At 40.6% G+C, this 26,860-nt stretch overlaps 1 protein-coding gene across 1 annotated transcript in view; it reads left to right on the top strand.

Moving 5' to 3' along the window:
* FRAS1 (Fraser extracellular matrix complex subunit 1) overlaps nucleotides 1–26,860 on the top strand; it is a 446,248-nt gene that overhangs the window by 283,363 nt on the left and 136,025 nt on the right. Inside the window, exons 24-30 of the mRNA XM_082389317.1 lie at nucleotides 2,295–2,435; nucleotides 3,359–3,499; nucleotides 5,006–5,146; nucleotides 7,907–8,177; nucleotides 11,723–11,807; nucleotides 14,669–14,995; nucleotides 26,184–26,337. Of these exons, the coding sequence (XP_082245443.1) occupies nucleotides 2,295–2,435; nucleotides 3,359–3,499; nucleotides 5,006–5,146; nucleotides 7,907–8,177; nucleotides 11,723–11,807; nucleotides 14,669–14,995; nucleotides 26,184–26,337 (1,260 nt within the window). The remainder of the gene's footprint in view (nucleotides 1–2,294; nucleotides 2,436–3,358; nucleotides 3,500–5,005; nucleotides 5,147–7,906; nucleotides 8,178–11,722; nucleotides 11,808–14,668; nucleotides 14,996–26,183; nucleotides 26,338–26,860) is intronic.

Genomic DNA, 26,860 nt, shown 5'->3' with positions numbered 1-26,860 from the left:
AAAATCAGAAGACTTCACATACAATAATTGAGATTTTCAGTTTCTTTTGAAAAAGTCAGAAGGTTTGGCAGTACTGGATTTGCATTCCCGCAGTGCAGCAGTAGGTTGATGAGTAGCTGTCACCTCTGTTGGGTGGAACATGATCTCATAAGGGTGGCACAGGGCCCACCATTCCCTGTCCTATCACACCAGGCCTATTTCAAAGACTTATGTTGCCCTCCTGGGCCCTGTAGGCATTTGCATTTACAACTCTAGACTGCCAGACTCTAAGCTTAATGAGGACAGGAGTTGTGTCTGATTTGTTCATCTCTTGCTTAACATACTTTAATGAGTGGAGACACAACCCCCGTCCTCCAGGAGTTTATAAGCAAGCATTGTCAAAAACCGAGTACTACCTTTTACCTTGTTTTCCGGTGTTTAACATTATTGGAGCTTATGCTCTTCAAATGGCAGCACTCAGCAAGCGAGAAAACAGAATTAAAGGATGGATTTCCCTTGCTCCTGTTCCATTTCCCTTCTCCATTCCTCCATTCCACATTCCCCCCCACCCACCCCTCCGACCTTTCCAATTCTGCCAGAGAAGCTAGGGCTCAGATATGGAGGTCAAACATCTGTCAAGTAAACTTGGGATGCTTTAAGGTTTTGCAAAATTGCATACTTTCCATTCCAAGAAATTCTACTTGGTTGTTAACTGAGGCAGTCTGCTGTGCTCAAGACCACAGAACCTTTTCTAGTTTTTCCCTTCTAACCAGTGGTTGTCAGTCTGTGGTGAAAAACAAGATTATCACAAGTCCTCCCTGTTGTAAGTGATTTCATAACTATGCTGGCAGTTTTCAAGGCTCTGTTTTAGTCATTTTCCCTCAGGACTGATTCAGTCAAATAAATGAGTGAGATTAACTTTATAAATCTTCTTGGAAGCACGTGTACCATCGTGCACATTTACCTGCTTCTTTGGGACTTAGAAATATTGCATCAAAGAAGAGAGAAAGGTGACTAATGAGAGGTTTCCCCAGCTTCTTAGAGGAGAGGGACGGTGAGGTGAGGCAGCGCTGAGTGGAGATACGTTCTCCAAGGAAACCAGTTCAGCAGCAAACATTTATTAAACTGCTGTGTGCCAGGCACTGTGCTGAGTTCCTTAAATTCATTATTCCATTTAATCTTCACAGTAGCCTTATGAAATAGGTGCTATTCTTATCCCTGTTTTACAGATAAGGAAACTGAGGCTCAAAAAGCTTAAGGAAAGTGTGTAAGACATGCAGATAAAAAGTGCCAAAGCCATGACTTGAATACAGATTTACCTGACTTCAAAAACAAATACTTAATCCTGCTATTTTGTCCCGTCTTCCACGCACGAAGGGCTTACCTTACCAGCTAGAACTCTGCATTTTATGACTGCATCCAAATTGCCTGGGCCATCAAAAACAACAGCCACAACAACTAGCATAATCACAATGACAAAAACAATAGCCGCAGCACCCTGTCTTCCTGGGCCTGACTCAGTAGTTCTGATGTTGAACCCGAAGATCTGTATTTCTAACCACCCCCCTGAATTACTTGGGTGCGCATCTAAGGCTGGGAGCCCCTAGAACATAAGCTTCTTGAGGGCAGGGTCTACACCCGCCACACGAGGTTCAGGGCTATACATCCCGTCAGTGCTTGTTCAGTGAATGAACATGTAAAGGAGTCAGCTCTGCTCTAAATGAGATCTGTTATTTCAGGAACTCCTTTCTTTCCGGACAGTTCTTTTACACCCCTCGTAAGTCTGATGTCGTCGGTTCTTTCTGTTGGGCTGGTCAACGCCTGACTTTTGAGAGGAAGAGAGTCACGGGGCTGGTGTCAGTGGAGAGAACAGATGCATTCTTCGTTGAGTCTCTGACATCCTTTACCTATTGGCATTTGGAGGAGGTCAGATTAGGTTTGTGGGAGCAAATAGGCCGCTCCCTGGAGCAGGCTTTGCATGAAGATGCTGTGGCTCTGGGGATGAAGACCTCTGGGTCCCGTACGGAATAGGATCCAGTTGATCTGGCTTCTCAGCAGCCCCGCTGACAAGCAGGCTCTGCACCAGCGTGGAGCGATCCTTGTACGCGCCGTGTCTTAACGTAATCAGGAAACACTCAACCTCAGAGAGGCGTTCAGGCTGCTCCAAGCAGAGCCTCGTTAGAGCTCACTTATCTGACATCTCTTATGCTGTCCTCACTCCCCCCCCATGCAGCTGCAGCCAGTGTCCTCCTAAATTAGTCTCTGGGACTGAGGGTGGACAGAAAGGAAGCTGATGGAAGGAACTTTCTTTCTAGAGTGTGATTGGAATTGCAGTGCGTGCCGCGGGCCTCTGAGGACAGACTGCTTGCAGTGCGTGGATGGCTATGTTCTCCAGGACGGCGCCTGTGTGGAGCGGTGCTCACCGTCATTTTACCGGGACCTGGGCCTCTGCAAGAGTAAGTGTCTGCAGCCCTTGCCCTGTGCTCATCCAAGCTTCCGCCCCCTCTGGATGTTACTCTTCTGAGAAGGAGCCTGTGACCAGTTTCCTCTCTGGCTTCTTATCCAATTTCTTGTTTCTTTCCTAAGAACTTTTCTTTCTTCTAATGCAAATGCCCGCTCTTTCCTTCTCCCATGCCCCAGTACAACATTTGCTAAATTTGAAATCCACATGGGAATCTTGGAGGTATATGGCCACACAAACAGATATGGTTTGACCATTAGTTCCGGATTTCCTTAAAACTGGAACGGTCCTGTGCTCCAGGTGGAGAGGTCTGCGTGCTCTGGTCATTTGAGCACATGGAAAGAGTGTCTTATCCCACCATCTGCCCTCCCACGACCCTCCCAACACCATATGTCTAACCGTCGCCTTTCTCTGCCTCAGTACCCCCTTCAGCCTCAGTTTAACGCCGCAAAGTCCTCACAGCCTGGAATGCCCACCCAAAGTGCACAGGCTGCATTCCTGGGAGCATCCTTGGGTGATACCCTGAGAACCGACCAGGTTAGTCAGGAAAGACTGACACTTCAGTGAAGCAGTGCAGGGAGCCGAGGACTAGTTAATAATAATGATAATGGCTGATATCTGTCAATTTATCGTTTGCATAGTATTTTTCATCATGTAATTTGATCTTTATCCAAGGAGCTGGGTGGGGCAGTGTGTCCTCTGCATTTTATAGGAGAGAACGCTGAGGCTCAGCGACGTGGAGTGACTAGTGCCAAGTCACCCAGCTGGTAAGCGCGGCAGTCACAGTTGGAAGCCTGGCTCCTTGGCCCCCAGTCTGCTGCTTTGCTCAGCGCACCAGGTTGTACTGCCTCATCACGAGGGCCAGGAGCCCCTTGGAAAGCCATGCACATTCCTGTTGACCTGACTTGTGTCTTCCAGGTTGTGACAGCCACTGTCTCCAGTGCCAAGGTCCCCATGAGTGCACCCGCTGTGAAGGCCCATTTCTCCTCTTGGAAGCCCAGTGTGTCCAGGAATGTGGCAAGGGGAACTTTGCAGATCATTCAAACCGCAAATGCACAGGTAACTTGGAGACTGTGCTGTGTCCTCTGGAAAGAAGCGAGGGCAGCAAGGAAGTCAGGTGTGCTGATTCTCAGGTAACCAAGGAGAATCTGAATTAGGAGCAGAATGAAAACCCAGGGAGTTTGGCCTAAGTAATCGATGGCTTCTCGTGCACATCTGTCAATGGCTGGCTAAATAGAATATGGAAGTGCAGGCCAATAATTCTCTTCCACAAATCAATATTGTCCCTAAAGGTCTGTATGGAAACAAAGCCAATATTTCATGGAATGTAAAGCTTATATTGAACTGAGGTGTGGTGTCCATTAAGAGTGGGTCAGCCCTATTGGCATGGGCCCAGGGTTTTCAGTGCGTAGACTAAATTACCAGTGACCCTGATATTGCCATAATATCCTTGAGGAGTAGGATTTCTGGGGACAGTTTAGTGAGACACATTGATCTTTTGTTATTAAACTAAAGTTAAACCCAAAGTCTTAAACTCCTTGTCCATTGAGTTATTCACAAGAGCTTTCTCAGTTTGTTTTCATCATTTCCATCAAAACTTGGTACTGTGTGCCCCACTTCAGAGAATACCTGATATTTAATAATAATGCCATTACCTAGGCATGGCATTTTATATTTCCCCAAATTTCCTTCATCTGCATTATCTCATTTAACATTCACAATGACTTGGTGAAATATGGCAGACACTATGAATCCTGTTTTACAAATGAAAAAAAAGAAAGAGCATTAAGAGTATTAACCAGGATAACATAAAGTCAGATATTAAACTCAAATTTTCTGATTCTAATTCAGGGCCCTTTAAACTATCCTGGGCCACCTCTCTAGAACAGCATCTCAACTGAGGAAGCAGAATAATTAGGCAGTAAACACTTGCTTTATAGAAGCTTATTAACTTGATTCAGATAAATAATCTATGGTCTTTTAAATAGCTTGCTCTCCACATGCATTTAAAATAATAATAATAAAAATAAGAATAGCAGTGATAGTAGTACCTCTGAGTCCTTTCGTGTGCCCGATACTGTGCTAGTCACTTCGCGTTATATATAGCCCATGTAATCCAACCAACAGTCATTGCATTAAGCGCTATTACTATCCCCATTTTTAAGATGAGAAAATTGCATCACAGACTGTTAAACAACTTGCCCGAATTCAGCAGCCGTTAAGTGGTAGAAGAGGAACAGTACCCGACAGGGCTTATGCTCTTAGTCCCCATAAACTGCCTCCCTTACAAGTCAGTATTGTTAACTTCTTAAACAATCCATTTATGTGCAACATGTTCAGGTCATAGTGTGGAAAGCAAGGGTGCTCCTTCCTGTTCACTTTCCTTTGCGGGGTAGGAAATGTCATTTCTGTGAAATTCTGCAGGAAACTGTGGGAATTCTCTCTTGCTACAGCTGGGGGTCCTATGTTGCTGCGCTCCCACTCTTCGTTTCTTTATCACTGCTGGCCCCCTCTGGGCGCCTGTGCCTTTGTCCTGCCTCATTCAGTGTGTCCTCTCTCCGATAGCCTGCCCCCGGGGGTGCTTGAGGTGCAGCCACAGAGACCGGTGTCACCTCTGTGACCATGGGTTCCTTCTGAAGAGTGGCCTTTGTGTCTCCAACTGTGTTCCCGGCTTCCCTGCCCATTCCTCTAATGAAACATGTGCTGGTAAGTGCTTCCCCTCCGATGCTCTGGTGAAGTCACCTGTAATTTCTCCACGCGGAGGCTGAGTTTGCAGATACAGTTGGCTCGTGTGGTATAAAATGCAGGCTTTCCATTCTCGGAAAACCCCTGGTGCTGCTATGGAATAAGGGACTGTTTATAGAACATGGAAAATTGGGGAAATTCAACTTCCAAGATCTTTGGAAGGGAAAAAGGAGCAATCTGTGCTTTAAAAGTCACAGCTATCAGATCAGAAATTTGGCATAAAACTTAGCTGTGTTCCTGAACTACCGCCACGTCATAGAAAATTATACTTACAGATATAATTTATTATATTTATATAAACATGTAGAGCTATTATGCCAGGGTGCAATGATGCATCCTTTGTGCACACACTGGAGATAAATGATAAGTAATTAATGAATAGTGTGAGGAGCTTGCCCCATTAGGTTCACATGTTGGAAGTGGATGGATTTCAAGCCACTCTGCTTGCCACTAAGAATTAGGTAACACGTTAAGGAATGGAGCTAGTCTTGTCCAACACATCCATGGACACTTTAGCTTAAACAACAAAGAGAAACAAATTTAAATTCAGGCTTAATTTTGAACCCCAGAACTTTTACAGGTGAATGAGGATTGGGAGTTATATTATAGCTGAGCATTTCTTGGCTTCTGAGTGTCCTTCATCAATAACATGAATCATGTTTTATCACCTGCAGTCAATCATATTTTTCATGTCTATATTTCTGACCTCTAATGATATTAAGACTTCCCATGGGAGAAAATATCTTTGGCTTATTTCATTAGGATCCTTCTGGAAACCCCAAGTAGAATACTTGAGAGTCAGCTTACCCCACTTGGGATGTAATACAAGTCAACTTGTGAAAATGAATCCAACTTTCATTGGAGTAATTCTACGTTAGAAGTAGTCCCCCTGAAACTTGGCATTCCTAAACTGCCCTGTCTGACCTACTTGTAAAAGGAAGAAGTGCTACTGGTTAAAGTCAAAGCAAAACGACTTGCAGGAGACAGGATGAATTCCATATCAAGGTCGGAAATCCTAATTCATCCATCAGATGTTTCCTCTGGACAGAGATCGTAAATTTTTAAAACAATGTATATATTTCACATGAATTCTGAGTAAGCCACTGATAATCCTACTTCATGGTAGATTAACTGGTGCTGTTCTTACACATGGTATCAGACACTTGACTCTTTTCTTGCCCTTGGTGGGTCTGATGGTCAGATATGACAGATGTATTAGGATAGGACTGTGGTTCTCAAATGTGGCAGCCTATTAGGATTACCTGGGGAGCTTGTAAAATCACTAAGGTCCCACCCCAGAACATCTAAGTCAGAATCTCTGGTGGTGAGCCTAAGTACCAGGATTGTTTTAAAAGATCCCTATGTGATTCTTTATTGTTATTATTACTGAGATATAATTCACATACTGTAGAATTCACCCTTGAAAGTATACAATGAGTCTTTAGCATATCCACAATGTTATGAAACCATCATCACTGTCTAATTCCAGGTCATTTTAATCACCCTAAAAAGAAATCCAATAACCATTAGTAGTCTCTCTCCACTGCCATGTTGCCTTAGCCCTTGGCAACCACTGATCTACTTTCTGTCTGTATAGATTTGTCTACTCTAGATGTTTCATGTAAATGGAATCTTACAATATGTGGCCTTTTACATCTGGCTTCTTTCACTTGGCATGATATTTTCAAGGTTCCTCCATGTTAGAACGTATATCAGTATGTCTTTTTATGGTGAATAATAACTGCATCGTATGCATATACCACATTTTGTTTATTCATTCATCAATTGATGTTTGATTGTTTTGATTATTTCCACTTTGGGCTATTATGAATAACACTGCTGTGAACATTCATGTACCAGTTTTTGTATGGACATATGCCTTTCAATACTCTTTGGTATATGCCTAGGCGTGGAATTGCTGGATCATATGGTAACTCTATGTCTAATTGCTTGAGGAATGGCCAGACTGTCTTCCCAAGCAGCTGCACCATTTTACATTCCCACCAGCAATATATGAGATTTCTAGTTTCTCCACACCCTCAGGAATACTTTTTATTGTCCTTCCTAGTAGGTATGAAGTGATATCATCTTGTGATTTTGATTCAAACTTCCCTGATGACTGATGATGTTGAGCACATTTTCATGTGCTTATTGGCCTTTTGTGTATCTTCTTTGGAGAAATGCCCGTTCAAATTCTTTGCCTATTTTTAAATTGGGTTATTTGTCATTTATTGAGTTGTGAGAATTCTTTATGTATTCTGGATATAAAAGGGATACACGTCCCTTTTCAGATATGTAATTCGCAAATATTTTCTCCTATTCTGTGGATTGTCTTTTCACTTTCTTGCCGGTGTCCTTTGTTATTAAAAGCACAAAAGCTTTTAATATTAATGATGTCCAATACATCTGATTTTTACTTTTGTCACTTGTGCTCTTTGTGTCATATCTAAGAAAGCATTGCCTAATTTAAGATCACCAAGATTTTCTCCTATATTTTCTTCTAGGCGTTTTATCGTTTAATATTGAGACCCTATGTTATTCTCATGTGCATCCAGGATGAGAACCACTGTATTAGAAGGAGTCTTATGGAATACGATAGCCTAGAGTTTCATCTTTGTAGCTCTGAATGAACATTACAAGTCTATTTCTTTAAATAATAATAATAAAAAACGTAATTAGTGACTGTACCAAACCTGACCTTTGGATTCATATGTTTTCCAGGCAAAATACACACCCCTAGTCTTCATGTGAATGGTTCCCTCACCCTTGCAATTGGTTCAATGAAGCCACTGGATTTTCTCCTCCTGAATGTTCAAGACCAGGATGGCAGGGTCGAAGACCTCCTGTTCCATGTGGTGAGCACTCCCACCAATGGTCACCTCGTGCTCTCAAGGAATGGAAAAGAGGTTCAGCTCGACAAGGCTGGCCACTTTAGCTGGAAAGATGTGAAGGAGAAAAGAGTGCGTTTTGTGCACAGCAAAGAAAAGCCCAGGTGACCCAGCGTTCTGTTGTTTTCCTCCTGCCACGTTTCCATCAGTTCTCTGCACCCCACACCCCCTTCTCAATAGCCCTCCCTTTTCTTCTGGAGAAGATCGATACTCTACAAAGGCCAATGCTTTCAACTGCCTGTCATCATATCACTGTAATTGATCAGAGAGAGTGCTTCTGTTAGAGGCATTTTTATTTTATCGCATAATTATGGGTAAATCTCTGATGTGATGGGAAAGTTCCTAGTACAATTACCCAGTTTTTTGGCCCAGGATAAACAAAATCGCTTATGTACCCAGATGCTGCAGCTGCTTCTTCAGCATTAGGGTACTACACCGGGAGGAGGGAGTGGCTAGAGGTTGGAGTGCGTACTTTTCAAGGTGTTGTGTGGTTCCTAGAATTTCAGAGTTGGAAGGAAACTAAGAGTCACGGTTAACTTGTTATTATCCACTTTATGGGACTAGATGTGGTTCATTTTTAAGCCGGATCCAGTTTCCTTCTCATGCCTAGCACGCTTCTGGCTGTCTTCCCCACCCCAGCTGACATATGCTTCAGGAATGCAGTTGAATGTTAACGCTAACCCAAGCAAATAGAGCCATATAATTAGCAGAGTAAATCTACTAAACAGAAATCAGGGAATACACCCCAAAGACTAGCCTCTTGGATTATCCTTCACCCTGCTCTGCTTCATTAGTGCAGATCATTCAGAGTGGACTACATGTGTAAACAGGGAGTTGAAACCCATGGAACAGTGATAAAGGATGTGGTGAATATCTTCTACTGTCACCACTAAATTTGAGATTTTTTAAAAAATGTTTAAGGTCTGAGCTAGGAGATAAGCGGGGAGAAAAGTAGATCACATGTTCCCTATTGCAGTTCAGAGCCAGTGATGCCAGTAACCTCAAAAGACCCATCTTACAGGAATAGGAACAACTAATATTTACTGAGTGCTAACTGTGACCCAGCCATCGTGTTACGCACTTTATGTGAATTATGTATATTTATGATCCTAGGCTATAGATGGGGAAACTGAGGCCTTGAGCGTGTAAATAATCTTGCTCAAGCCTCACAGCCTATGAGTGCAGAGCTGAGACTCCAACCCAAGGCTCTCTGATTCCACACCCCATGCCTTCAGCCATTATGATTTCTGCCTCCTTAATAGTACGAGGAATAAAGGGCATGCTTCCATCCTCCAGGGGCAAAAGATCATTGCATAGGAAAATATTGCTCCAGAGATGGAGCTTAAAACTCTGGTGTCTGATGCCATAGAATCACTCTTCAAATTTGTGCTCTATCTTCTTTATTCATTTTCTTTCAAGTATAGTTCTTACGTGTTTGCGTCACACACACAGACACATATATACACAGCTCCGTACCTGTAGTCATATGTCTTGGAATCACTTGTGAAAAGTGTGTAAAGTACATAAAAGCTCCACAGAAAACCAAAGTTAAGCCTCTTGTCTGTTTAACCTCTTTAATCTCTCACCACCTGTTTCTTTCCAGAGTCAGCTTGGCACCCCTAAACGGGACCAAGAGTGGTAACTATTTTGCAGGGATTTCTTTCAGTACTCTTTTTATTTTTTAGTACCCATTTTAACACTGGATCTTCTTTTTTATCTAAAAATTTTTTTAAAAGAAAGAATGAGAGGAATAGTAAAACAAGGTTGGTAGAAACTCATGGAAAAGGGAAATTATATAAGTCTCTGAACGATACAAAAACAAAAGGGGCAACCTGCCATGTGGGCTTTTGGTTGTTTATCCCCATGAAAATGCCCACCGTGATTCTTAAGGATTGGCTTTCTTTGGGTTGGAATGCCCCTGTGGAGTGCAAGATGACTCAGAAATACAGTCCTAGTGGCCCTGATAAGCTGGCATGGCTGAGAGGCTGAACACAGTTATTGGAACCTCAGTGCCACCAAGATCGTTTTTCCCCAGTAGGTTGGGAGTAACCATCCTTTCTTTCTGCATTCTGCTTCTTCCATCACCTGCATTCTCTTGAAGTCTGGAGGTGGGAGTGGAGAGGGACAGGATTTAAATGGGACAGAAAATGAAAGGGATGATGGGATGAGAAGGAAGACAAGCATTCTTTCTTTAAAAAAAAAAAATCAGATTTATTGAAGTATAATTGGCACCCAATAAAATTCCCCATTTTAAACTGTACTGCTCTATGTGTGTTAACAAATATATATAGTCTTGCAGTCTTGAGACCACAAGCAAGATGTGAAACAGTTTCGTCACTCCCCCCATCTCATTTTTACAGGCACTCCCTTCCCCCCAACCCCCGTCCCTGGCAAATACCAATCTGTTTTTCACTCTTATTGTTTTGCCCTTTCTGAAATGTCATGTGAATGGACACATACAGTATATAAACTTTTGTTTCTGGCTTTTGCCATAATGCATTTGAGATCCATCCACATTCTTTATGTCTCAGTAGTTAGTTCCATGAATGCCTTTTAAAGAACCTTTCAAACAATGGTCCCTATAGTATAGAACAGAATTCTAAACCTTCCATAATATATTAATCACACATCTTACAAGCCCGAAGTGAGTTCTGAGCTTGCTTTGGCTTTGAAGGTGGGCCGCTCCTACCTTCCCTCCTAGTAGTCTCTGGAGCTGCTGAAACAGGAAGTAAAAACCACAGCAAAGAGTGAGTCTTATTTTGTTCTATTAATTAGGACTCTTTGGTTGCAAGTAGTGGAAGTCAGCTTGAACTAGATTAAGCAAAATTGTAAGGCTTGTTATAACACTGCAGGTATGGCTCAGATCTCAAACACATCAAGGGCAACTGGGCTTCCAGGGCAAGCCCAGGAGTTAGAACCAGAAATGGGAAGCAGGACTCAGTTCTTCCTCTCATCTCTGTCTCTTTGCTCGAAGGCTACATTCACCTCCCTCCTACAGACGGGCTTGCTCCACATTCTCATCAGCATGATAGACTGTGGTTCCCCCAGAGTCAAATGGCACTGTCAGGCCAGTTCCAAATTTCCAGGGAATAATCAGTCATCCTTCTGTAGTCCAGTCCACATTGCAGGTGTATGTGCGTGACTGGAGGGAGGACTGGGCCATAGAGTCATGTAACACAAACATTGCAACCGCTGTTAATGGTGTTATTGGGGTCCACTCACATGAACTGGGCAGGGCTTGGGAAGAGGATTCACAGGGAAGAGGAAATCATTGAGAACTAGTCAGAGACAGTGAAAGATTCCTTTCCATTCTCCAACTTAACCATTAGCCTTCAATATATTACTAACCTGTCTTGGCCCGACAACTGATTTTTCGACCTTTTATATATTCTATTTAGAAAAATAGAAAACAAAAAAAATAGAAACATTGTTATAATGAGATCGAAGAATATACAGTAGTTTTACCTGCATCTTGCTATGTTAATCTTTATGTGGTCATTTCTATTTACTGTATGAATAGTATATTACTGTAGTGGTTTGATCCAAATTCTTATATGCATATAATCTGAAAATATTTTTAATCCTTGTCTTCCTAAAGACCAATTTAATGATTATACTTTTTCGTTCCTTTCTTGGGGACTTCTTTCAGGAAAGGTTACTTTTCCCTGAAAATTAGTGACCAGCAGTTCTTCTCTGAGCCACAGCTGATCAACATACAAGCATTTTCCACACAGGTAAGAAAATGCCACACAATTAATAATTTCACATTTCTACTGATTCTGAAGCACAAATCAAGATTTTTCTGTAGTTTTAGCAAAAATGATTGAGCTGAATTAATCGTGTCTCAGTTTCCTCATGAGATGTCACTGGAGTAGTTTTTAGTACTGTGGGTCATAACAGCAACAAACAATGACTGATACATCCATAGTACTCTTATGTTTCTCATGTAATCCTCATGCCAGCCCTGTGAGGTATTATTATCCCCAATTCACAGATGAGGAAACTAAGTCTCAGGGAGGTTCAGTAACTTGTCTATGGTGATATAGCTGACAGAGAGCTGAGATTTGTGCCCAGTGAATTTGGTTACACACTCTGTGTTCTTGACTATTACGTTGTGCCTGACTTTACTATACTGACTCTCATACTAGCCCTTCAGAATAATTTGAAGCTGTACCAGTTGTTAAGACTTCCCTATTCATAGGTGAATAGGTTTGTTTTGTCTAAGTATTTCTCTCTCAGGGATATGGAATTATGTTTGCCTATTTTGCCTATCTATCATGTAGCTGAACTGCATTTAACTCAGTTTGTGGTAGTTAGAGGATCTTATCAAGGATCTATTTAAATGAAGTGCCAGTGTGGTCATCAGCCAAACATAAGTCTGAGGAAATCATGGTAGTTGCTATAAAATTCAGTGTGATGGCTCTTCTGTTCTCATCACTCATCTCTGTCAAGCTGTACTTATGTGTCCTGAATACAAATCGTGGTAGTTGCTCTGAGTACCTGGGCTTGAAGGATTGAACAGCTGAAATGTGCAAAGGGAAGAGGAAGATCAATGTCTTCTTAAATTGTGAACAGCAGGAGACTGGGATATCAGCATGGGGGAACCCAGATTACCTAAACATTAGATCTTGGTAGTGTGTTAGTCTTGGTTCAAGGAAGGATATGAGATCATTGTTTTTAAAACTGTGATTATTTTGGGATTTCCCTGGTGGTCCAGCAGTTAAGACTCTGCACTTCCAATGCTGGGGACGTGGGTTTGATCCCTGGTTGGGGAACTGAGATCCCATATGCCACGCAGTGCAGCCAAAAAAAAAAAAAACTGTTATTTTTATATTTTTGGTCCAAAAGCGAAAAGACCATGGACTATGGGATAACATAGATTTGAACCAGAAGTGGCTGACAAATGGGACTCACAGCCCAGCTCAGCGATTCTTGACGGCATTCTCACTTCAGCGATGACTGAAATTGAGGAATGATTAGAAATTGATCCTAAATTAATTTGACCTCAGGGTTGGGCTAAGAGTATGAATTTTGTTTAAATCAAAGCAAAAACATACGATCTCTGTAAATATGGGTCAGAGGGCTACCAAGTCTCAGGACTTACTGGCTTAGATGTTTCTCAGTATTTAAGCTCAGATGTTTTGTTTTGTTCTTTTTGTTTGTGCTAATATAGTTACTCTAATTAGGTGCATAAAAGACTTGGGTAGCTTTTGGCAAGTGACTTCCTAATCTGAGATGATGACTTGCCATGGTTCCCTGATTTTTATTTGCTTTCCCCAAATCAGTTGAGTAGATGGTGAAGGCACATTTTAATTTTGTGTATTATATGAGAAACTTTTGTCATTTTAACTTTTTAAAAATGGATTTTTAGAAATGGATTTTAATTTATTTTTGTTTCTTTACATTTCTGTGATATTTCAATATGGTTTTGAGCATCTGTGAGATTTTCTCATGTAAGTTAATTTGATCTTTTCCATTTATGGATTTTGACATCACCTTTGACCTCTCCTCTTACAGAATCTGAGGAGCCATTCATTCCCATGTATAGAATCACAGCTTTTGAATTCTCACTCAGGAATCCTGAGGAGTAGCTATCTTCTATAGCTATTATTTGATTATTATAGAGATGCGCTGGTTAGACATTACTTTAATAGATATTGAAATTTCCAGGAGGCCAGGAGGGGTATTGTTAAAAGAAAACCATTTGGAGTAAAGAAAGGCAGTGTACTGAAAAAGCCCTAGATGGTTCAACTTCAAATGATATTAAAAACTAAGATAATGTTTTCTTTGGCTTCTTGCCTTGATTTTTTTATGGGTTTTTTTTTGTGTGTGTGTTTTTTTATGTGTGGTTCATTAACTTTTATCTCAATGAAAGAACATTTTTTATTTGCTTACTGAATTTGGTGGGGAGAAACCTGATAATCCTAAGGAAAACATTTTAAAATTTGCCACATGAATTAACCAGGTGGTTGCCTTACTCAGACCATGATCTTATCAGGCTTTATAACCTGAGTTGGGGTGGGCCCGTTGAAGATATGGATGAGAGAGCTTGAAGAAAATTACTGGGAGGGACCAGAAATAGCAGAAATTCAGAATGCTGAAGTATCTTACTCCAAGTCAGCTTGCTGCAGCGTAGCCTGGAGCAAAGTGCTCAACTCCCAACACAAATGCCAAAATTCCATATCTCTTGTTAGTCCCTCTTGAATGCAGACAACTAATTGAGTTCCCTGACTCACCTCTCTGTTGCAATTCAGGGGATGTAGTATAAATCATGACAGCAGAGACTTCAGAGATTTAGAAACAAGCAGCTCACTTTGATTGCCCCTGATGAATATTATGGTCTGGAAGTGTCTTGAGAAATCTCCAGAACCACAGGTGTGAAGTAACCTCCTTTGCAGTGATTACTATGTTTGACTACACCTCTGACAAATGCTGTGACTATGCAAGAGTTTGGCACTTGGCTGGAGCATCTAGAGTTCCTTAAAAAGCATAGAAATGGCAATCAGGTTGCACACAGCTGGTATCTGGTCCACTGGATTGTCCTCTCTTTTCCTGCGAATGGCTTCTCTTCTCCTCCTTCCCTTCAACTCCACAGGCCCCCTATGTGCTGAGGAATGAGGCTCTCCATATTAGCAGAGGAGAGAGGGGAACCATCACCACTCAGCTGCTTGACATCCGAGATGACGACAACCCACAGGACGTGGTGGTCCAAGTGCTCGATCCTCCACTTCATGGCCAGTTGCTCCAAACACTTCAGTCGCCTGCAGCCCCTAGCTATCAATTCCGGCTGGATGAGCTCTCCAGGGGCCTTCTCCAGTATGCTCACGACGGCTCGGATAGCACTTCTGATGTCACAGTCTTGCAGGCCAATGATGGACACTCCTTCCAAAATATACTGTTCCGTGTGAGGACTGTGCCCAAGGTAAGTGTCATTCCTAGAGCTACATTTTCCTCGCACCTAGATGTGAAGTTTTGTTGATGATGCTATATTGCAATATTCATAAATTTAAGATACCGGTAGTTATTTATTTATTCAGACATTTATTAAGCATCTATTATGGAGCTATTTAGGACATTCAAAGATTAATAGAACACATTACCCAATCTCAGAGGGCAGCGTGTATTTTGTTAGGAACACCCTTGAGCCGAAAGACCTGTCCCCATGTTCTCTGCCAAAGGAACACTTTTGAAATTTTGTGTTGACTTGCTGCCATAAAAATGCCTCATTGTCCTCTGACTTTTTGGTCTGCTGCCTGAGCATGACTGTAAGAATCAAGTGCACCCCTGTTCTTGTCTGCTCTTCTAGAGTAGCTCATGTGATGTGACGCTCATAGTCAGCTTACTGTAATGAATCAAAAAGGATGAGTTCAACCATTCTCAACTGAAGTAGGATGAGAAAACTCTTTTAGTAATCACAGGAATCCTTGGCCTAGGGGGTAGGAGCCCGGGGAAGAGCAGTGCTTCTCAGCCTGAGTCACCCCCATGCCACCTCCCTGTGTTTTTGCCGTGTCCCTGAGTGCCTGTCCTACTATTCACTTAATACTTTTCTTTGAATCAACTTACTTTTTTAGCATGGCTTCTTCCTAATAAATACTTGTGAAATCCTGGGCTTAATGTAGAATTATACTTTTTTCCAAAATATTAGAATTAATACATAACCATTTTATAAAATTTCATCCATGTACAACATAAAATGTTTTGGGATACTACTAATAGGATGGCTATCACATTTTGGGAAATAGTGGGCTAGCACATGCTAGTTCTAAGAGACATGTTGAAAAATATTTTCAAAGCCATTTATTACTTGATGATATTTCACTCCAAGCTCTTTTCTCTGTAATAGCAAGAATGACTCTTTCCCATGATGGCAGATTGGGAGACATAATTTTTTTTGAACTTTTCATTCCAAATACCGGCACCTACTGAAGTGTCATTGATGATTAGCTAGAGAGATTGATTTGCTGAGGACAGTTTAGAAATCACTTGTCACTTTCTCACCAATGATCACTTACAATTTGCAGTTGATCCTCATGAAGGTGAAGAGCTGAATCTAGTATGGTCTGCTAGCTGGTTTCTCAGGCTCTGGTCTCATTATTTTCAGCTGCTGAAAACAGTAATGGTGGGAGGAAGCGAGGGCTGAAGATGAGATGGAGCTGGCAGATAGCGACCTTGAAGCTAATCCTAATTATCACCCTCTTGCTATCACCCTGGGAGATGAGGTTTACTTCTGAAGAGATGAAGTCTAGACAGACACAGAAAGTTTTCTTTTCTTCCTTCTTGGTTTCTTTCCAAAGATTGTTATGGGATTTTAGTGCAACCCTAGCAGCCATCTTTCCTATCGAGGTTTCAATCTCCATGTTTGGAGCTCAGTGCATTGTACTGTACAACCAGTGTGTGTGGTATGGCCCAAGATTGAAGGGATTTTCTAGGATTTTAGCCACTTCGACTACCAAAACGCAACAAAGAAAAATAGAATTTTAATTTATAAATAAGGCATAAGCACAGAACTTGAGAATTCTTATAGGGCTTACAACTTGGGAGGCGTGTGAGTGTTCTTCCTCCTTCCCCCTTCCTTCCCTCCATCTCCTGTAGTGCTGTGCTTACCTGTCTGTCGGGTGAGCTAATGGCTTCTAAACAGTGAATTAGGATCATTAAACCGGTTACCAGAGCCCCAGCAGCCATTAGAATGTACTAATAATACACTTGACACTCTCATCCTAATAATATTTTACAAATATAGACTATATCTTCTTTTAGGAATTCAGAGTACTTTTTCTCATATCTAGTCTACTCATCTTTACAATGTCTTAGTGAAGAAGGTTAGAATAGAGGCTGTATAACCTTATTACTTCTAAAGGATATTCTACTATTGGTGAAAGTAATTTTTGTTTGCTTTGTTTTTAACCTTTATTGGGCACTAATGCTTGAGGTGAATTATTCCTTTTGATCTTCATGATCATTCTAGGATATTTGTACAATTATTATCTTTAATTTTCCAAAAGAGGAAACTGAAATAAAGGAGGTTTAAAAACATTTCAAGAGGTTTAAAAATGTTTATTTCTCATAAAGGTATTTAGTGATGGATCTGTGATTTCAAATCAAGTGTGTTCTGGCTCCTCACACTTAACCAGATGGCTTTTTTTCATTCTAGCTCATTTTTTTTTTCAGCATTTTGGTCATATATATATATATATATATTTTTTTTTTTTTTTTTTTTTTAAAGTGGAGGTTTTTTTTCAATTTTTATTATTTATTTATTTTTGGCTGTGTTGGGTCTTCGTTTCTGTGCGAGGGCTTTCTCCAGCTGTGGTGAGCGGGGGCCACTCTTCATCGCGGTTCGCGGGCCTCTCACTGTCGTGGCCTCTCTTGTTGCGGAGCACAGGCTCCAGACGCGCAGGCTCAGTAGTTGTGGCTCACGGGCCTAGTTGCTCCGCGGCATGTGGGATCTTCCCAGACCAGGGCTCGAACCCGTGTCCCCTGCATTGGGAGGCAGATTCCCAACCACTGCGCCACCAGGGAAGCCGGTCATATATATTCTTATCCCCTTAATGGACAGAATGGAGACAGTAATTTAGTCATTTTCTCAATGTCGTATCCAAGCAGCCTGGGCCCCAAGGCTCTCCGAATCTTCCCTGTGGGCTCACCACATCTTGTTACAAATGAAGCTATTTATAATCATAAGTCTACTGGAGCCCAAGAAGAAAAAAATTGCCTTAACTGTTAATGGCTTCCAGTAGTTGTATAGTCAGCCATGATTGATTTTGTTCTGCTAGCCATTTCTGAAGATGGCAGGTAAGCCCTTACCCTGAGGCTACCTGTGTATTAAGTTTGGAGTAACGACAGTTACTGACTGATGTCTAGCTGGTGATTTAAATGGAATGACAAAGGGTTTTAGGTCTAATTCCTAGTGAATGGATGTAAAAATTAATCCTAGTGTTGTTCAACATAAAACTTAACCTGGTAAGATAGATGGAAAGGGACTGAGGGATAGAAAAAGGAAGCTTTGTGAGAGCAGAAACTGTTTCAGTATTGCTGCCTTGAGCCAGGTGCTTTGCAGAAGTTTAGTACATTTTTGTTGGATGGATAGATAGATGCGTGGATGCAACAGCTTGAGTTAAGCTGGTGCCCATGTTCCTGCCTTTGAATGGATCCCTTGCATAGATTCATCAGCCTACTGGGCACTTCAGCTAATGCTGGGGTGGCCCATCTGAGACTGAGGGTAAGAGCTGTCGGTTCCACTTTTATTTACCAAGTTCTACATCACTTCCCCCAAATTTATGTTTTTATCCTTGACCTGGCAGTGAGTAAACTTGACTGCCACCCTCCAGGCTTATACTGAGTTGCTGAGGAGAAAATAGACCCAAGACAGATGTTGAAACATGTTCTGTTGGGGAAGGAGGCAAAAGAATTCAAAAAGATTAAAAGGTAATAAAGAATGCTCTGCTGAACAGGCTTTCATTAACTGGGTGGATTACCAAAGCCAAGCCTTCTAGAGATATGATTCTAAAGCAATTCAGGGTCTAATACGGGCTAAAATGTGGGCAGGGAGAAGCCTTGCACGTTGGTGGGTCTCTCTCCACTGCCGGGCTTTCAAGGAATTACCTTCTTTTTCATTAATTAAAGCATCTCTGAAAATCATGCCCCTTTTTCTACTTTGGCAGTAAATCTGATGATCTTTCTGACCTCATTAGTTGTTGTTTGAGCAGTTATTTTCTGCAACTGGGTAATGCTTTGATGTTAAAGGCCCCCAAGTGTCATGCTATGAACTGGATGGAAAATTCTATTGCTGAGAGCCTTCTCTGGCTGTTTGACCTTGGTAAGGCCTGAGTGCAGCTAAAAGCTCTGTTGGGCGTTCCCTCAATTTTCTGAAAACCTGTCCTCCCATGCGTTGTCTTATAGGGACACAGTTTGATTAAAAGGATGTTTGTGAGAGTTATAAATATCAGTGGCATCAAAATGTTTATTTCCCTGAATAAGAATCTACCTGTCTCATAAATAAATAAATCATCACCACATATCAAGGTTTCACTTTTTTGGACTTGCTGGATTGGTTCAATTTAGTGTCTTGTAAGGTACATTGTCCAGAGTATACACTCAAAAAGTGTTTGTTGATTACAAAATATGTGTTTGTTTGTTTATAAAGCAGCTGAAACCTCCATGGAGAGAAGGTTCTGTATCCTTGACCTGAAGCTGCAGTTTCTGAGGCACATACACACACTGGCAAACACAAAAACAGTGCAATTATCTCTCCATTGTTCTTCATTCTGGTAAATAGCATCTATGTTTCACCTTATATGTGCCACCCCCCATAATCCGTCCCTAAAATCCACAGTGCCCTCCAAGATTAAATTTTAAAAGCTATGGTATAAATGAGCCATAACAAATTAAAGTATTTTTTACAGAATAAATAAAATGTGAGGGTTGCCGTTATATCTAATTACAGTCATATTCTATTTAATAAAGTTAAAAAAATTTTGTCTTGAATATTTTGGCTTGGGGTTGGGGTACACCATCGTATTTGAGCTCATCATTTATGTTCCAGTCTTTAATTGGGGAGGGGGGTAGTTTTCATTTTGTTTGTGGGATTTTTCCTCCAAATGATAAGGTCATGGGCCTTTACTTCTGGTTTACAACATTAATATCTTTATTTGTAATCCAGTATATGATGGCTAAACTTTATTACCAGCATTTCTGTATGCCTATTGTTCTATGAAATTAATTAGTAGAACTATTTAATTTAAAGCACTGTTTTAATTATGCCCCCATAATCCCTTGTTGAGATTTCATTTTCTTCTAATGTGGTACCCTGAAAGATATATAAAACATCACTAGGCAGAAGATTCTTCAACTGAAATTATGGCTAATTTCTTGAATTTACAGGGATATATGCAGGGATATATTGTGCAGAAAAAAAACTGCAGGCATATTCGTTTTATTGCACTTTGCGGATACTGTGTTTTTTAGAAATTGAAGGTCTGTAGCAAACCTGCATTGAGCAAGTCTATCAAGGCCATTTTTCCAACAGCATTTGTTCCCTTCATGTCTCTGTGTCACATTTTGGTAATTTTTGCAATATTGCAGACTTTTTAATTATTATTATTATATTTGTTATGGTGATCAGTGATCTTTGATGTTACTATTGAAGAAAGATTATGACTTGCTGAAGGCTCAGATGATGGTTAGCATTTTTTGCAATGAATTTTAACTGAGGTATGTACATTGGTTTTTTTAGACATAATGCTATTACACACTCAGTAGACTACAGTATAATGTAAACATAATTTTTATATGCACTGGGAAACCAAAAAATTTGTGTGACTTATTTTATTGCGATGTTTGCTTTATTACAGTGGTCTGGAACCAAACCCACAATATCTCCAAGGTGTGCCTGTATAAGGAGATTAAAAAATTGCAAAATGTCAGAACCACAGGGGAAATTAGGTTAAAATTTATTTTGGACATGTTAGCTGTAGAAATGATGGTGTATAGACTTCTATTCATCTTTTCTTGAATCTTCCCTGACACTCTCCCAAAAGAAAGCAACTGATAAAACCATCTTCTTCCTAAGAAGTGGGAAGAATTATACTTCTTTTCCTTAGATAGTTGTCTGTTTTCTTTTTATGTACTGTAAACAATTCAGAAACAGAGGCATATATATTATTCTGTTATAAATGTAAATATTCTTAAAGGCTTGTCTGTGGAGTTTGGGAGAACCATTCTAGGCCCATCGTAATCTCTGTTCTGGGCCATACTTCTCACACTTCAGCATGACTCCACATCTCCTGGGATCTTATTAAAACATAAGTGGAAATGCATCAAACTAAAATGCTGTGCCCAAAGGAAACCATCAACAAAATGAAAAGGTAACCTACAGAATGGGAGAAAATATTTGAAACCATCTATCTGAAAAGGGGTTATTATCTAAAATATATAAGGAACTCAATAGCCCACCCACCCCCAAAAAAAAGATTACAAAAGGAGCTAAGGACCTGCATAGACATTTTTCAAAAGAAGACAAATGGCCAACAGGTACATGAAAACATGCTCAACATCACTAATCATCAGGAAAAAGGCAAATCAAAACCACAATGAGATACCATCTCACATCTGTTAGAATGGCTGCTCTCGAAAAGACAAAAGATAACAAGTGTTGATGAAGGTGTGGAGAAAAGGGAACCTTTATACACTATTGGCGGGAATGTACGTTGGTGCAGCCACTATGGAAAACAAGTATGGGGGTTCCTCAAAAAATTAAAAATAGAATTACTGTTTGATCCAGCAATCCCATTTCTGGGTATATGTCCAAAGGAAATGAAGTCAGTGTCTTGAAGAGACATCTGCACTCCCATGTTTATTGCAGGACTATTTACAATAGCCAAGCTATAAAAACAACCTAAGTGACCTAATGAAACTTAAAAGCTTTTTCACAGCAAAGGAAACCATAAAAAAGATGAAAAGACAACCCTCAGAATGGGAGAAAATATTTGCAAACGAAGCAACTGACAAAGGATTAATCTCCAAAATATACAAGCAGCTCAATATCAAAAAAACAAACAACCCAAGCCAAAAATGGGAAGAAGACCTAAATAGACATTTCTCCAAAGAAGGTATACAGATTGCCAACAAACATGAAAAGATGCTCAACATCACTAGTCATTAGAGAAATGCAAACCACAACTACAATGAGGTATCACCTCACACCAGTCAGAATGGCCATCATCAAAAAATCTACAAAGAATAAATGCTGGAGAGGGTGTGGAGAAAAGGGAACCCTCTTGCACTGTTGGTGGGAATGTAAATTGATACAGCCACTATGGAGAACAGTATGGAGGCTTCTTAAAAAACTAAAAATAGAACTACCATATGACCCAGCAAACCCACTACTGGGCATATACCCTGAGAAAACCATAATTCAAAAAGAGTCATGTACCACAACGTTCATTGCAGCTCTATTTACAATAGCCAGGACATGGAAGCAACCTAAGTGTCCATCAACAGATGAATGGATAAAGAAGATGTGGCAATATATACAATGGAATATTACTCTGCCATAAAAAGGAACAAAATTGAGTTATTTGTAGTGAGGTGGATGGACCTAGAGTCTGTCATACAGAGTGAAGTAAGTCAGAAAGAGAAAAACAAATACCGTATGCTAACACGCATATATGGAATCTAAAAAAAATGGTTCTGATGAACCTAGGGGCAGGACAGGAATAAAGACACAGACGTAGAGAATGGACTTGAGGACACGGGGTGGGGGAAGGGTAAGCTGGGACGAAGTGAGAGAGTAGAATTGACATATATACACTATCAAATGTAAAATAGATAGCTAGTGGGAAGCAGCTGCATAGCACAGGGAGATCAGCTCGGTGCTTTGTGACCACCTAGAGGGGTGGGATAAGGAGGATGGGAGGGAGACGCAAGAGGGAGGAGATATGGGGATATACGTTTACATACAGCTGATTCACTTTGTTATACAGCAGAAACTAACACAACATTGTAAAGCAATTATACTCCAATAAAGATGTTAAAAAAACCCCAAAAAACCTAAGTGTCCATCAATGGATGAATGGATAAAGAAAATGTGGTTGTATATACAATGGAATATTATTCAGCCTTAAAAAGAAGGAAATCCTGTCATTTGTGACTGCATAGATGAGCCTATAAAATAAGCTAAGCACAAAGACAAATACTGCACACTCTCACTTATATTTGTAACCTTAAAGAAGTCAAACTCATAAAAGCAGGGTAGAATGGTGGTTGCTGGGTCGAGTGGGGGAAACTGGTAGATATTGTTCAAAGGTACAAAGATCCAGTTATAAGAGATGAATAATTCTATAGATCTAATGTATAGCATGGTGATTATACTTAATAATACTGTATTGCATACTTGCTAAGAGAGTTGATCTTAAGTGTTTTCACCACACACAAATATTTATAACTATGTAAGGGGGTGAATGGCTTAATTAGTTTGATTGTGGTGATCATTTCACAGTCTATACATATATCAAAACATCATGTTGTACACCTGAAATATATACAATTTTTATTTGTCAAGTATACTTCAGTAAAGCTGGTGAAAAAATTAAAATGCAGATTCTAATGCAGAAGGTCTGATTCAGAAGGTCTGGGATGGGCCTGAGAGTCTAAAGTTCTAAGACGCTTCCATATGTTGCTGGTCTCTGAACACTGACTTGGAAGGAGAACTGTCTCCTAAAAATTGACACTTACACAGGAGTTACAGAGAATTGTACTGATAAAGTATAGTCAATATAGAAATGTAGTAGGAGAGACATCTGGGACATGCATTCAGGGCACGCTGCTTATTTACTTGCTTGGAATTTGAAAAAGCACACTGCCTCATCGGTCCAAGAATGGGGTTGCTGTGTGTGACTGATCTCCCTCACATAATCAAACGTGATGGACTGCTGCTATTAGAAAAATTTCTAGCAGTTAATATTCCTGGGTCCAAATGTATTATGTTATATAAAACTGCTGGAGTGAATAGGGCCCTTTCCCCCAGAATTCTGGTAGGTAACATGCAAAGTTCTTGGCACACTTTGATGTTTTCATAAATAATATGGTAAATCAATTGTGAAAGAAAAAAATTCTGTGGCCTTTTGCCCCTGAGCACCAATCACATAGGCGGTGCATTGGCTGCTGTTCTCCTGGGCACTGACACTTTCTTGGTGATTGTGGTGAAAATAGCTGTGATCACCTCCTGAGAGGCGCAGATGCTCTCAAGTGACAGCAAATGAATATTTGTTTTCTTCTGTTCTGAATATTCCCCTCCTGGGAATGCTGTTTGCTCTGTTCTGTTTACTGGCATATTTGAAAGTAACAGCAATAATTTAGAATAACATCCCTTCTGAAATGCCCTATTTGAAAACATCAGATTTAGTGATTTTGAAAGTATGAAAACTGAGCACAGGCAGCCCCACTGATCCCATTCTGTGGAAAATGTCAATTAGGAGGCTTTGGAAGAGGTGTGCAGCTTGCAAATCAGCACTTTTTAATGACATTAGCTTTAGCAATTAGAATGGTTGCCTTCTCAGGAGCGCTAAGTGGGTGATTTCTTCCAGTCAGCTCTTCCCAACTGTTGTTTCTAAGGGCTTCACTTTCAATCAGTCATCGAGGCCTGTCAGTTTGGCCTCTGTAGTGTTTCTGGAATCTGTTTCTAACTGTTCATTCCCACTGCAATCACCTTTTCATCTTCTCTCACCTGGGCCATTATGAGAACTTGTTAAATGGCTTCTGCAGCTCCAGATTCACGCCAGCTCTAGTGCCTCCCATCTCCCACTGCTGGAGGTTCTCCAAAACCCAAACCTGCTCATCCCATTTCCGTCCCTGAAGATTCATGTTGACTTTACAGTGCCTACAAGCTAAATGGAGACTTAGAGCACAGCTTCTACCTTCTACTAGCCAACCTTAGGGGTCACTTTTGATTCACCCCCTCCCCTAGCTCCCTAGACTCTGCTTGCCCAGACACTTGGATATTTTATTAAGCACAGAGTGCATTGTCTCATGTCTTTGCTTGGGCTGGGCCCTCTTCCTGGAGTCTGTTTCACTTATCCACTTAGAAAGCCCATTTTTTTTTTTTTTTAACATCTTTACTGGAGTATAATTGTTTTACAATGGTGTGTCAGTTTCTGCTTTATAACAAAGTGAATCAGTTATACATATACATATCTCTTCCCTCTTGTGTCTCCCTCCCTCCCACCCTCCTTATCCCACCCCTCTAGGTGGTCACAAAGCACCAAGCTGATCTCCCTGTGCTATGCGGCTGCTTCCCACTAGCTATCTATTTTACATTTTGTAGTGTATATATGTCCATGCCACTCTCTCACTTCGTCCCAGCTTACACTTCCCCCACCCCGTGTCCTCAAGTCCATTCTCTACGTCTGTGTCTTTATTCCTGTCCTGCTTCTAGGTTCATCAGAACCATTTTTTTTTTAGATTCCATATATATGTGTTAGCATACGGTATTTGTTTTTCTCTTTCTGACTTACTTCACTCTGTATGACAGACTCTAGGTCCATCCACCTCACTACAAATAACTCAATTTTGTTTCTTTTTATGGCTGAGTAATATTCCATTGTATATATGTGCCACATCTTCTTTATCCATTCATCTGTTGATGGACACTTAGGTTGCTTCCATGTCCTGGCTATTGTAAATAGAGCTGCAATGAACATTGTGGTACATGACTCTTTTTGAATTATGGTTTTCTCAGGGTATATGCCCAGTAGTGGGATTGCTGTGTTGTATGGTAGTTTTATTTTTAGTTTTTTAAGGAACCTCCATACTGTTCTCCATAGTGGCTGTATCAGTTTACATTCTCACCAGCAGTGCAAGAGGGTTCCCTTTTCTCCACACCCTCTCCAGCGTTTATTGTCTGTAGATTTTTTGATGATGGCCATTCTGACTGGTGTGAGGTGATACCTCATTGTAGTTGTGGTTTGCATTTCTCTAATGATTAATGATGTTGAGCATTCAGAAAGCCCATTCTTTGTCATTCAAGAATTAAATGGTATTTCCATAGGAAAGCTTTCCTGAGCATTCCTTCCCCAAAGAGGAAATCTCCTTTTTCCTTTATTCTCCCACAGTACCCTGCTCAAGCTTCTTATAGATCATCACTTGTGATGCAGCCTAACTATTTTATATGTCTGTCTGCCCAACTAGACTGTAGGTTCTGAAACTGAGGTCTTATTTCAGCCAACCTTATATACCTCAGGCCTCTAGCAAAAGATCTGGCATATAATAGGTGCTTAATGAATAGTTCTTGATAGGTGGATGGGGAGGATGGAAAGACAGGTAGATGGACAAATGAAAGAAAGAAATGGAGAGACTTAGTCTTCCTGAATGATACAAGTTATGTGCTTATGATAAATTAGGAGAAAAAGTAGGATATATGTATGTACATATATACATACACATGCATATATCTACACATAATTACACATATACTGTTCACAGTATGACTCTAAAGCTATGAATCTCTCTTATTAGGCAACCTTTAGCAGCAATAGGACCTAATAACTTATGTTTTTAAGGACCGGTATTTTCTTTTTTTTGCTTGGACCTAATTCTGTACTCTCTCTTTATTCTAGAATGATAGAGGTCTTCGACTTGTGGCTAATTCAGTGGTGTGGGTTCCAGAAGGCGGGATGCTGCAGATTACCAACAGAATCTTACAGGCTGAAGCTCCAGGTGCCAGAGCCTCAGAAATCATCTACAAAATTACACAGGACCACCCCCAATTTGGTAACTCTTTTTTCCCTTGTCATGATTTCATCATTGCATTCAGCAGTCTTGGACTTGCTTTTGTACAAAGCCACTCAGCCAGGGTGTGTTTCCAATGAACTCAGCTTCCTAATACCCCATGCATCCCCTTTAAAGACAGAATAATCACAATAGCTATCATTGCTATATACATATTATTGGTATGCTAAGTAATGTAAACATAGTATATTTAAACCTAAAGTTTAAGTTTTAAAACAACTTCATTTTACAGAGAAAGTAACTTGTTAAAAGTCATCTGGCTAATAATATGTCAATACAATGTCAAAGCTCAGGCTTTCAAACTCCACCTTGTGTCCCGCCCAGAACATCGCCGCACTTCTTCTTGAGACTTTCTTTTTAAGAAAAGACTTTACATAAAAACATTTCTCAAGATCTCCATTGTTACTTCCACTTCTAGCAAGATAGTAGAGTATGATAACCCATCATCATCACCTAGAAATGATGGATAAAAGAGATTCAGAGCTATAAGGCACTCATAGTTGAC

Source organism: Balaenoptera borealis, assembly GCF_965194805.1.
Source record: "Balaenoptera borealis genome assembly, chromosome: 4".
Lineage (NCBI taxonomy): Eukaryota > Metazoa > Chordata > Mammalia > Artiodactyla > Balaenopteridae > Balaenoptera > Balaenoptera borealis.
Note: the sequence above shows the minus strand (reverse complement) of the source record. Positions and strands in the feature narration are given on the sequence as shown.